The 11,820-nt window shown below is 36.8% G+C and overlaps 1 protein-coding gene across 1 annotated transcript in view; it reads left to right on the forward strand.

Moving 5' to 3' along the window:
• Positions 1–10,891, forward strand: part of DENND6A (DENN/MADD domain containing 6A) — a 74,856-nt gene extending 63,965 nt beyond the window's left edge. Inside the window, exons 9-16 of the mRNA XM_011947301.1 lie at positions 2,264–2,364; positions 2,445–2,509; positions 3,709–3,798; positions 5,668–5,721; positions 5,823–5,932; positions 6,121–6,223; positions 7,449–7,523; positions 7,994–10,891. Of these exons, the coding sequence (XP_011802691.1) occupies positions 2,264–2,364; positions 2,445–2,509; positions 3,709–3,798; positions 5,668–5,721; positions 5,823–5,932; positions 6,121–6,223; positions 7,449–7,523; positions 7,994–8,125 (730 nt within the window). The 3' untranslated portion in view covers positions 8,126–10,891. The remainder of the gene's footprint in view (positions 1–2,263; positions 2,365–2,444; positions 2,510–3,708; positions 3,799–5,667; positions 5,722–5,822; positions 5,933–6,120; positions 6,224–7,448; positions 7,524–7,993) is intronic.
• The last annotated feature ends 929 nt before the right edge of the window (positions 10,892–11,820 follow it).

Consider the following 11,820-nt stretch of genomic DNA (forward strand, 5'->3'; position numbering starts at 1 on the left):
AGCCACCGCGCCCAGCCAACTTTTTTTTTTTTTGAGACAGAGTCTCGCTCTGCCACCCAGGCTGGAGTGCAGTGGCGCAATCTCGGCTTACTGCAAACTCTGCCTCCTGGGTTCAAGTGATTCTCCTGCATCAGTCTCCCGAGTAGCTGGGACTACAGGTGCCCGCCACCATGCCCAGCTAATTTTTGTATTTTTAGTGGAGATGGAGTTTCCCCATGTTGGCCAGGATGGTCTCGAACTCCTGACCTCAGGTGATCCACCTGCCTCAGTCTCCCAAAGTGCTGGGATTACAGGCGTGAGCCACCATGCCTGGCCAACTTTTTATCTCTCTTACAGGTTGGCTTAAATGTTACTTCCTTTAGGAATCCTAAATACTTTTCTTACTCCTCTTTGGCCAGGACACTCTTCTGTGTCTCATAGTATCTTGTTCATAATTCTGTCCCAACACCTTTCCCTCTGTATTGTCATTTCTCTGTATCATATTTTGCTGTTAGACTGTGGCTCATTGATATGAGAAATTAGCTGTTTTGTTCCTGTATTGCCAGTATCTTGCATTTACTTAATATATACTGAGTCAATGAAAAATTAAGTCTGTGTATCCATGATACTGCTTTTTTTAACAAGTATCTGTTTAAAATTATTATTGGGGCAGTTGACACATTTGGAGTATAGACTAATTTTTTTAATCTCTTTCGCTCTTTCCTTTATAGACTGTGTTACTTGGCAGCTTCTTTGCAAGATTGAAATTACAGTTAACCCTTGAACAACACAGCGATTAGAAATGCCAACCTCCTATGTAGTAGAAAATCTGTGTATACCTTTAACTCCTCCAAAACTTAACTTCCAACAGCCTACTGTTGACCAGAGCCTTAGCAATAACATAAACAGTTGATTAACACACATTTTATATGCCGTGTGTATTATATACTGTATCCTTACAATAAAGTAAGCTAGGGGAAATAAAATGTTACTAAGAAAGTCATGAGGAAGATAAAATATATATTGGCTATTCATTAAGTGGAAGTGGATCATCATAAAAGTCTTCATCCTCATAACCTTCGCATTGAGTAGGTTGAAGAGGAAGAGGAGGGAATAGTCTTGCTGATTCAGGGGTGGCAGAAGTAGGAGAAAAAGTCGTGTATAAGTGAATATGCACAGTTTAAACCCATGTTGTTAAATGTTCAACTGTATTTCAAAGTAAAAAGTTTATAGAAATAGCTATTTTATCATAGTACATGCTCTTAAAATTTTTTAGCAATATAAGATTGCAAAGGAAAATGTTCCTTGTTCTTAAAATCCCACCTGCAGATATACCACAATTAGCAGTTTGATCTATGTAACTGTTTAAACAAAGGTATTTTGTGAATTTAGAGGCTTGAATTGTATTATAATCTCTGTAATAATATAATCTCTAGATTGTCTTTCAGTTCTTAGGTTCTTTTAGCCCTTGTGCAGAGAAGAGGGAGGGGGGAGAAAGTCTTTGAAATTAGGTTTGTTCATGACACTTTTAAGTGTGTATCTTGAGGCTTTTTTCTGCCTGTTATAAGAGTTGTTTAGGTGTTAGCTTTCTTTGACCCTAAGACCAGGGCCTGCATATACTACACAAGCTATTCAACATAGCAGTCTGCTCAGGAGTCCTGTCCATCTGTGGCTCAGACCTGTGGTTGCTGCACACACCATTGCCACTTGCTGGCAGTGTAAGTTTCTGTAATGGAAAAGTTGAATTTGAGGAGGCACCAAAAAAAAAAAACAAAACAAAACACACAAACCCTTGAAGATTACATCTGCACAGTCATTTAAGAATTACTCTCTATTCCATTTATACTTAAAGGGTATTTTATTCCTCTTCAGCACCTAAATTTTCAGTTTTATGTATTTGGCATATAGATTTTAAATTACAGTCATTTAAGAATTACTCTCTATTCCATTTACACTTAAAGGGTATTTTATTCCTCTTCAGCACCTAAATTTTCAGTTTTATGTATTTGGCATATAGATTTTAAATTACAGGTTGAGTGACAAAAAGGGAAAAATTTAAGTAATGATAGATATTAATGAAAGATCAAATATCCATTTTATATAATTTACATGAATTGTTTCTGTACTGTTGTAATAATCCAGTATTCTTGTTATCCAGTTTTAAAATACCAAGAATGAACCCTTAACGTATTAATTGATGTTAAGAATGCTTTAATTATAACATGCTTAAGTAATAAACAGTAGATTATAAATAAAGTTCCAATTTTATAATATGTATGATTAGAATAATTATAAAAATCTTTATGCTGCTTCCTGCAGGTGAAATTCCTAAGCAGGTTAAAGTAAAAAAACTGAAGAATCTAAAGACTCTGGATTCTAAACCTGGTATTGACTTTTATTGATTTTTAAATATTTATTTGTATGGTACTTGGGTTTTTTGTTTACCTTCTTTTCTTTGCTCTTAGGAGTTTATACTTCATATAAACCATATTTAAATAGAGATGAAGAGATCATAAAACAATTACAGAAGGTAATTAGTTGCTCATATTATTAATTTAAATTTCCTTGTTCAGGTATGTAATATCCACTTAGGCAATATGTCCTTTATGTATACTAATGTGAAATAGGATCTCTCCTTTTTTTTGGGGGGGAGACGGAGTCTTACTCTGTCACCCAGGTTGGAGTGCAGTGATGTGATCTCAGCTCACTGTATCCTCCACCTCCTGGGTTCAAGTGATTCTCATGCCTCAGCCTCCTGAGCAGCTGGAATTACAGGTGTGCACCATCATGCCTGGCTAATTTCTGTATTTTTAGTAGCGATAGGGTTTCACCATGTTGGCCAGGCTGGTCTTGAACTCCTGGCCTTAAGTCATATGCCCACCTCGGTCTCCCAAAGTCCTGGGATTACAGGTGTCAGCCACCACGCCCTGCCGGGGTATCTTTTTTGACTCAAAGTTTTATGAAAATCAGGAGACTAAGCTAGCAACAGTATGGGCATGAATTTGGGACTGTAGCTATACATGAGTGTCAGTCTTTCTAGAAACTTGGGAGTTATAGTGAAAAAGCCATAGATTCTACCATGATAGCATCTAACAGTAAGGGATTATAATTTTTTAAAAAATGTAAATCGTATAATATAGCAAATATAAAATATTGTCTTTATTTTGAATTCACTTTTTTTTTTTTTTTTTTTTGAGATGGAGTTTCGCTCTTGTTGCCCAGGCTGGTGTGCAATAGCATGATCTCGGCTCACTGCAACCTCCACCTCCCGGGTTCAAGCAATTGTTCTTTCTCAGCCTCCCAAGTAGCTGGGATTATAGGTGGCCACCACCACGCCTGGCTAATTTTTGTATTTTTTAGTAGAGACAGGGTTTCACCATGATGGCCAGGCTGGTTCTGAACCCCTGACCTCAGGTAATCCACCCACCTCAGCTTCCCAAAGTGCTGGGATTACAGACGCCAGCCACAGTGCCCAGCTGTGAACTCACATTTTCACAGTATGGGATGAACAGTATTCCCTAAGCTAAGAACTCTTATGTTTTGCTCTGGTAAAGATTATTTTCACAGGATATTGCACAATTAACTTCACATTAAATTACTTCAAGGTGAAGTTCTAGTTTTTTAAATATCAAGTGTAAATGTATATTTACATAGCAGTTGAATATGATAATTATCCATTGTTTTGTGTTCCATCACTAGAAAACAGATTCTCATTATTTCCTTTTTAAGGGTGTACAACAGAAACGTCCTTCTGAGGCTCAAAGTGTTATTCTTCGACGCTATTTTTTGGAACTGACACAAAGTTTCATCATTCCATTAGTAAGTTAATAAAATACATTTTTTGCATAATTTAATGATTTGGTGAAGGGTATATAAATGTTTTTCCCACCCTCCAAAACCATATCTTAAGTTGTGTGTTTTGCCAGCCTGGTATATTTGAGTGATTAAAAATAAACCCCTTTGCAAGAGACCTGGATTATTTGTTCTAGTGTTAACTGTTTAGCTTTGGTAAGTCACTCCCTCTGAACCTCAATTTCCTTACCTATGAAATATGGCTGATTCCACTTTTCCTAAGTACCTTTCAAGACTGTTGTGAATATTAAATGATATACTTTATATGAAATGTTACGTAGTTACTACATTTTTCACCTTAAAAGAAGATTATCGTAGAGCTTCTGTGATAGTTATCTTGAAAAAAATTTGATATAATGTCTATGAGGCTGTAGCTCCATAATAACAGGGACTATATGTGTCTTGCTCGTTATTAATTTGCCAGTCTGGCATATGGTAGCACTCAAATGTTTATGGAATAAATGACTAGACGATATGGTTATTCTAAGAAATTCAGAAGGATGTCATATTAAAGTATAGGGAGTACCATGATGTGGTCCTACTCTGGAGACTGTATCATAGAGAAACTTTGCACAGTTATTAATATAAAGTAATATATCTATGAATATTATATAGGGCATCCTGGAGATCTTTGCTGTTATATTTTAGAAAGAAATATTATTTCTTGGTCTATGGATGTCAACTTATTTATTCCATTAAATCTATTTGTTTGAATAAATAAACTTCTCTGTAGTGCTTATGAGCATGGACTAGGCCGGGCACAGTGGCTCAGGCCTGCTACTTTGGGAGGCCAAAGTGAGAGGATTGTTTAAGACCAGGACTTTGAGACTACAGTAGGCTATGATTGCACCACTGCACTCCATCCTGGGCAACAGCAAGACTCTCTTAAAAAAAAAAAAAAAAAAAAAAAAGCATAGACAAAAGTCAAGTAGACCTCAATTCAAGTCTAAATTGTATTAGCCTTTTGAAGAATTCTCAGTTTCCCAATAATACCTACCACATAGGATCATTCCAAGGATTACAAGAGATCACGCATGTAAAATGTTGAGTGCATTATCTGGCCTATAGTTACTCAGTAAGGTTAACTATTATCATTAAGACAGGGTGAAACCCTGACTCAACTAAAAATATAAAAATTAGCCAGGCATGCTGGTGAGTTCCTGAAATTCCAGCTACTTGGGAGGCTGAGGCAGATAATTGCTTAAACTCTGGAGGCAGAGTTTGCAGTGAGCTGAGATTGCGCCACTGCACTCCACTGCCATGTGCCACTGGGCAACAGAGCGAGACTGCATCTCAAAAAAAATAAATAAATAAAAATTAAAAAAAGGGCTGGGCAGCACGGTGGCTTACACCTGTAATCCCAGCACTTTGGGAGGCCAAGGCAGGTGGATCACGAGGTCAGGAGTTTGAGACTAGCCTGACCAACATGGTAAAACCTTGTCTCTACTAAAAATACAAAATTAGCAAGGCGTGGTGGCGCACACCTGTAATCCCAGCTACTTGGGAGACTGAGGCAGGAGAATCGCTTGAACCCAAAGGGGCGGAGGTTGTAGTGAGCCAAGATCACGCCATTGCACTCCAGCCTGGGCAACAGAACAAGACTCTGTCTCAAAAAAGAAAAAAAAAATGTAGTCCCTTGGTTTACCCAAGATTTAGTTGAATTTTATTTGAAATCTGACTTCACAAGTCAGTCTAAATTTAGCTATATCTGTTGTGGGGAGTGATGGAGTTGTTGCCGTCCATTGAAAGGGCATATGATTAAAAACTTAAAAGACCCATTCCTTTTAAGTAGGTCTGTTTAAATACTCCTTTTATTAACTTTTTTTTTGGTTTTAGGAGAGATATGTGGCAAGCTTGATGCCTTTGCAGAAAAGTATTTCCCCATGGAAGGTATGAATATATTCAAATCTATTTGGGTCCTCTTAACTATAATTAACTTCTGTGAACATATCCACTCCTAATTTCTAAATATTATATTTCCTGTTTTCTAGAGTCCACCTCAATTAAGACAGTTTCTTCCAGAAGAATTTATGAAAACACTTGAGAAAACAGGACCTCAGCTAACCTCTAGAATAAAAGGCGATTGGATTGGACTTTACCGGTTAGTCTTTTTTTCCTGTTTTACACCCATGTGTCGTGCTTTATTTAAAAACAAAACAAAAAACTAGACTTAAACTTATTCTTTTTAAAGAATTCTAAAGTTTGACATGGTTCTCTGAATAGGAAAGGTATTGAGGAAAGGAAATAAGTTATAATCAAACTTTACTTTTTTAAAATGTATTTTTATAGGCATTTCCTAAAGTCTCCAAATTTTGATGGCTGGTTTAAGACCCGGAGGAAGGAAATGACCCAAAAATTGGAGGCACTCCATCTAGAAGCTCTTTGTGAAGAGGTTCGAAAACTGTGTGTTTGTGTAATGATTAACAACTGTTGAAAATAAAGATAATTATGCTTAGAGGTTGAAGATTGTACCCTGTATCCACTCTTTATAAATAGTAATAATGACTAACTTTTCTAGATCATGTGTTGTGTGCCAAGGACATTATAGGGGCTTTATATAGATAATCTCTTTTAATCTTTACAATGATTCTTTGAGGTAGGTGTGTTATGAACTACATTATGGGAAACATTTGGCTTAGAAGTTAAATGACTTGCCTCAGATCACATCCCTGCTAAGTAGTGGAGCCAACAGTGTGCTGGAGTCCACTTGCACTGGCTCATAAGAGCCAACTGTGCACATCTCTTCTTTGTGCACATCTCTTCTCAGCTCTGCATTCAGTGACCTCAGGTTGGCAGCTTGAAATAGCCTACAGTGGGAGTACTACACCACAGAAATTGGCAAATGTGACAAACCAGAGACCTGTTTTGGAGAACCACTTGTTAAATATTTACCAGCACATTACTGGGTAGAGTAAGGATTGTAATCCAAGAAGCCTAACTCCACATCTTTTGCTGTTACGATGTATTTACCTTTTTTAGTTAGTATTAACACTTTTAAAAATGTGGACTGATTTTTTTTTATGTTCTGTATTACCAGGCTATTTTAAATTAAACTACTTATGAAAATAAAAGGGATAGTCTTACTTTCATTTATATTTAGCTTTAAATGCAAGGCATACTAGCCTCAGTGATAACTTTCTGCTCATAAACTCCCAGTGACTGTGGCTTTGCAAAAAGGAATCTGATGAATGCACCTGCAACATAAGCCCAGGAAGAGCTTACCTGAAAACATGAAGTTTACATCCAGTAGTAAATTCATGTTCAGTTCTTTGGATTTGTTAACAAATGTTCCTTATAAATTAGTCACTACTTAGTGGCAGTGGGGGTTATTATTACAGTTTGAGTTGCAATTTTGTTTTTCTTGCTTGATCTAAAAAAGCCACCTCAGTACATTTTGTTTTACTTCCAAATATGAGACAATTATTCTGGCTAATGCAGAAAATTAACATTTATTAGAATATTATGAGAATTATTCCTACACTATAATGCTATATCTGGGTTAAATACTTTGTTCTCCTTTTCCTTCTTGTCTTTCCTTCACAGTAGCCTTACCTATTGAAATAGAGGTTTGAATATTATTTTGAGAATTTACTGATTTGGGATTTTATTTATTCTAGGACTTACTTCTCTGGATCCAGAAACACACAGAAGTAGAAACAGTAGACCTTGTCTTGAAGCTGAAAAATAAGCTGGTATGTAGCCAAAACAGCCAATAATTAAATTGACTTTTCTGTGAAGATATTTTCCTCTCATGTGAGCTGACAACCCATGATAGTTCACAGAAGTAACTTTTTAAATGAGAGGGCTTGAAATTGGTCAATTGATGGTAGATATTGCTGAAAATACTTGGTCACTGAAACAGACCATAATGATGCCATATTATTCTAACGTTATCTACATAGAATCTAATAAGCTCTATCAAAACATTGTTGCTTATATTTCTAGGTATTATTGTGAATTTACATAGAAGCCTTTTACGGAGCTCAATAACGTATTGTTTAAATGGAATGCTCCTTGCTTTTTTAGTTTCTGTAAATTTTGGTCTAAGACTGAAAGTATCCAATTGTTAGACCTTTAAAATGGTTTATTTAGAGAATGTAATGTACTAATACAGATTCTGAGGTTAATTTAAATGCTATGAAATGTCCTTATGCTTATGTAGTTGCAGGCTGATCGAGAGCACTTACCTGTGAAACCTGACACTATGGAAAAGTTACGGACACACATAGATGCCATTATCTTAGCATTGCCAGAGGACCTGCAAGGCATACTGCTCAAAACGGGCATGACATGATATTTGCCAAGATTTTCCAGCCAAAAAGGATTATGCATCAGGAAGCATACTGACATTTCAACCAGACGCACAAAGGAGATCTCTCAGTGGCAGCAGAGTGGAGAATTGCCATGAATGCTAGTTACAGGGTAGAAAGACTGTATTGTATAAACAGAACTTTTTAGTGCATTATTTTTAAAGTGGATATCTGTGGTGGTTCCACTTTAATACTGAAACACCGAAAGGCATTTCTATATTTTTAATCATGTTCTAAAGTGCTCTTATGAGAGACTTGGGGGCCATCAGTATTAGTGATTTCATACTGCAGTGCTGGCATTGCAGATATTTTTTTAAATTGGTGCTGCTTTGCCCAATCATGTTAAAACTCAGGGGGATATAAAAATAACATTCACACTGGCTATCTTCTTAAGAACAGAAAGACTGAACTGTCCTATGGTTAGAAGGAATTGATGCTTATTGTAGTGCCTTCTGTTGTCCTACATGTTTCACAGTTCAGCTGCTAGTCTTGAACCTTTTCCTTAGCTTCATTATGATATGTAATTTTATAAGGTATTCTGTTGAGTGATCATTGTTTAAAAAAATATTTCTTGATACCCATTGTGTTTATTAATATACATGATGGGTTTTTTTCAGTTGTCATATAGATTTTCATTATTTTCTCTTCCATTTTCAAAATTTAATCTTACCAGTTTCTCCAAAGACAAGGAGGCATCTAGTATTAATTATGGGAGAGTTTATTTTCTCTTACCCTTTACTAATTTAAACATTAGGCCAGGTGCAGTGGCTCACACCTGTAATCCTAGCACTTTGGGAGGCCAAGGCGGACAGGTCACTTTAGGTCAGGAGTTCAAGACCAGCCTGGCCAACGTGGTGAAACCCCATCTCTACTAAAAATACAAAAATTAGCCAGGCATGGTGGCACACACCTGTAATACCAGCTACTTGGGAGGCTGAGATGCGAGAATCACTTGAACCTGGGAGGCAGAGGTTGCAGTGAGATGAGATTACACCACTGGACTCCAGCTTGGGTGACATAGTGAGACTTTGTCTCAACAAAAATAAAAAATTAATAAATACTAATTTAAATATTATTAAATGTTTAAACTAATGAATGTGGATGCTTTTCAAAGACATTTTAATTATAAATCTCATAATCAGCTATTTTTTTAAACTGAACGATTCTTATTTCAAAGGCATTCATGAGTTTTTTATGTGATACTTATTTGAGTGATGATAAGATTGATGTCAGGCATTATTTGTTTGATAGTGTTTTATTTTTCTCAACATTAATATTTCTCAGAACACTTTTCCTACTGTTGTTTGACATGGAAACTTTTGCATGAGTCACTGTTATGGTTAGCTTTTGTTGTTGTTGTTTTTGTTTCTGTTTTGTTTAAACAATACTACCTTGCCAAAAATAGAAGAATGTGATTTGGTAGAGTAAGGTTGTTTGGTTTGTGTTTGAATAAGAGTATCCTGCAGAAGCCACTTTTTTTTTTTTTTTTTTTGAGACGGAGTTTCACTCATTGCCCAGGCCGGAGTCAATGGTGCGATCTTGGCTCGCTGCAACCTACACCTGCCAGGTTCAAGCAATTCTCCTGCCTCAGCCTCCCAAGTAGCTGGGATTACAGGCATGCGCTACCACAGTTGGCTGATTTTGTATTTTTAGTAGAGACGGGGTTTCTGCTTGTTGGTCAGGCTGGTCTCAAACTCCCAAACTCAAGTGATCCGCCTGCCTTGGCCTCCTAAAGTGCTGGGATTACAGGCGTGAGCCACCGCGCCCGGCCAGAAGCCACTAATTAAAATAGGCACACATGACACAGCATGTGGTTAATAGCTGTGTCTTGAATTATCCTCTAAATAACCAAATTTAGTTGTATGTATTTGTAAAGGATATGGCTTCAGAAGCTATCTTTTGTTCTCTTGCTATAACTCTCAAGGGCATTCCTGACCCAAGAAAGATTCCTTGCATTTGTAACTGTGGTCTAATACCCAAATGTACCCTGTTCTTATGGATACAGTCTCTTGAAGCATACCTCAAAGTCATAGAGAGAATATGGCATTCAAGAAATCATTTGCCTTGGATCATATGAGTTATTTTGTGAAACAACAGCTGACTTTTCAGAAAAGGGGCAACTACTTTTATATGCTAAAAGTATTTCATAACTTTCTGGGAAACCTTATTTAGGTATAAATGGTTATCTTATTATTTTTCAAAAAGGTATATTTTAATAATCGTACAATTTATATACAGTTTGTGACCAGAATTTGCAAGTTGTTGGTGTCATATCAAGGATCTTTTAAATTATACCACTTCAGGATGTATCATTTCAAGTTTATTTTGCACAGCTAAACAGTAGCAAAAGATGCCAGTTAGCATGATAATGGTGTCTTCATTTTTACTGTATTTAACTGAAACCTAACACATGTTGAAAACCGTATCATACCTAATTTATCTCTTAATTTCAAACTATGTACTTGTAAAAATGATGTAAATTTGCATTGGGAACCTGAGAAAGACTGACTGATAATTTTTGGTTTGTGATTTTCAGAGTTGTCCTTTTTTTTTTTTTTTTTTAAGAAGACTTTGTTACTATGTAAACCCTGACATTAAATGTTTTATCTCTACCAGCATCAGGAGGAATCACTGCTTTAAGGGTATTATGTAATGCCTAGTGCCTTCTATTTACAGTGAAAAAGAGGTTTTTATGAAGGCATTTATGGTCATTACCAAAAACTAAATTAAAGGCCTTGGATTTTAAAGCACTTGGATATTTTGTGTTATTTCTGAGTGGGGTTGGACTACTTGGGGAAAATGCATAGTTAATGAAACTTGTGCATTATGAGGTTCCTTTTGTTTCCTGCCAGATTGTTTGTTTTTTTAAGGACTTCAAATGAAAACCCTGTGTACTTCACTATGAACAGGTAAACAATTCTGTTTAGACAGATCAGTTAAGTGGCTGCCTATCTTTCCTAGCAGTGCATTGATTTTATGAAATATTCTGGTAAAAATATTGGCCGTATGTATTGGCTCATACCTATAATCTCAGCACTTCAGGAGGCTGAGGCAGGAGGGTCGTTTAAGCTCAGGAGTTCAAGATCTGCCTAGGCAACAAATTGAGACCCCGTCTCTACAAAAAAATCAAAAAATTAGCAGAGCATGGTGGCACACGCCTGCAGTCCCAGCTACTCAGGTGGCTCAGGCGGGTGAGGGGATGGCCTGAGTCTAGGAGGTAGAGGCTGTGGTGAGCCATAATCACACCATTGCACTCCAGCCTGGGTGACAGAGCAAGACCTCTCTCAAAAAAATGTTTTAGTTGCTAGATTCTCCTTCATCTGCTACCTTTTTTAAAACCCAAATCTCCAATTATTTTTACTTCTTTCTCTTATTTTTTAAAAGTAGCAACTACATTATATTATTCTTTTTTTTTTTTTTTTTTTTCTTGAGACGGAGTCTCACACTGTCACCCAGGCTGGAGTGCAGTGGTATGATCTCTGCTCACTGCAACCTCCACCTCCCAGGTTGAAGCCATCCTCCTGCCTCGGCCTCTCAAGTAGCTGGGATTACAGGTATGTGCCACCACACCTAGCTAATTTTTGTATTTTTAGTAGAGACAGGGTTTCACCATGTTGGCCAGGCTGGTCTTGAACTTCTGACCTCAAGTGATCCGTCTTGGCTTGCCAAAATCCTGGGA

This window comes from Colobus angolensis, unplaced genomic scaffold (genome assembly GCF_000951035.1).
Source record: "Colobus angolensis palliatus isolate OR3802 unplaced genomic scaffold, Cang.pa_1.0 Scaffold26, whole genome shotgun sequence".
In the NCBI taxonomy this organism is placed as follows: domain Eukaryota; kingdom Metazoa; phylum Chordata; class Mammalia; order Primates; family Cercopithecidae; genus Colobus; species Colobus angolensis.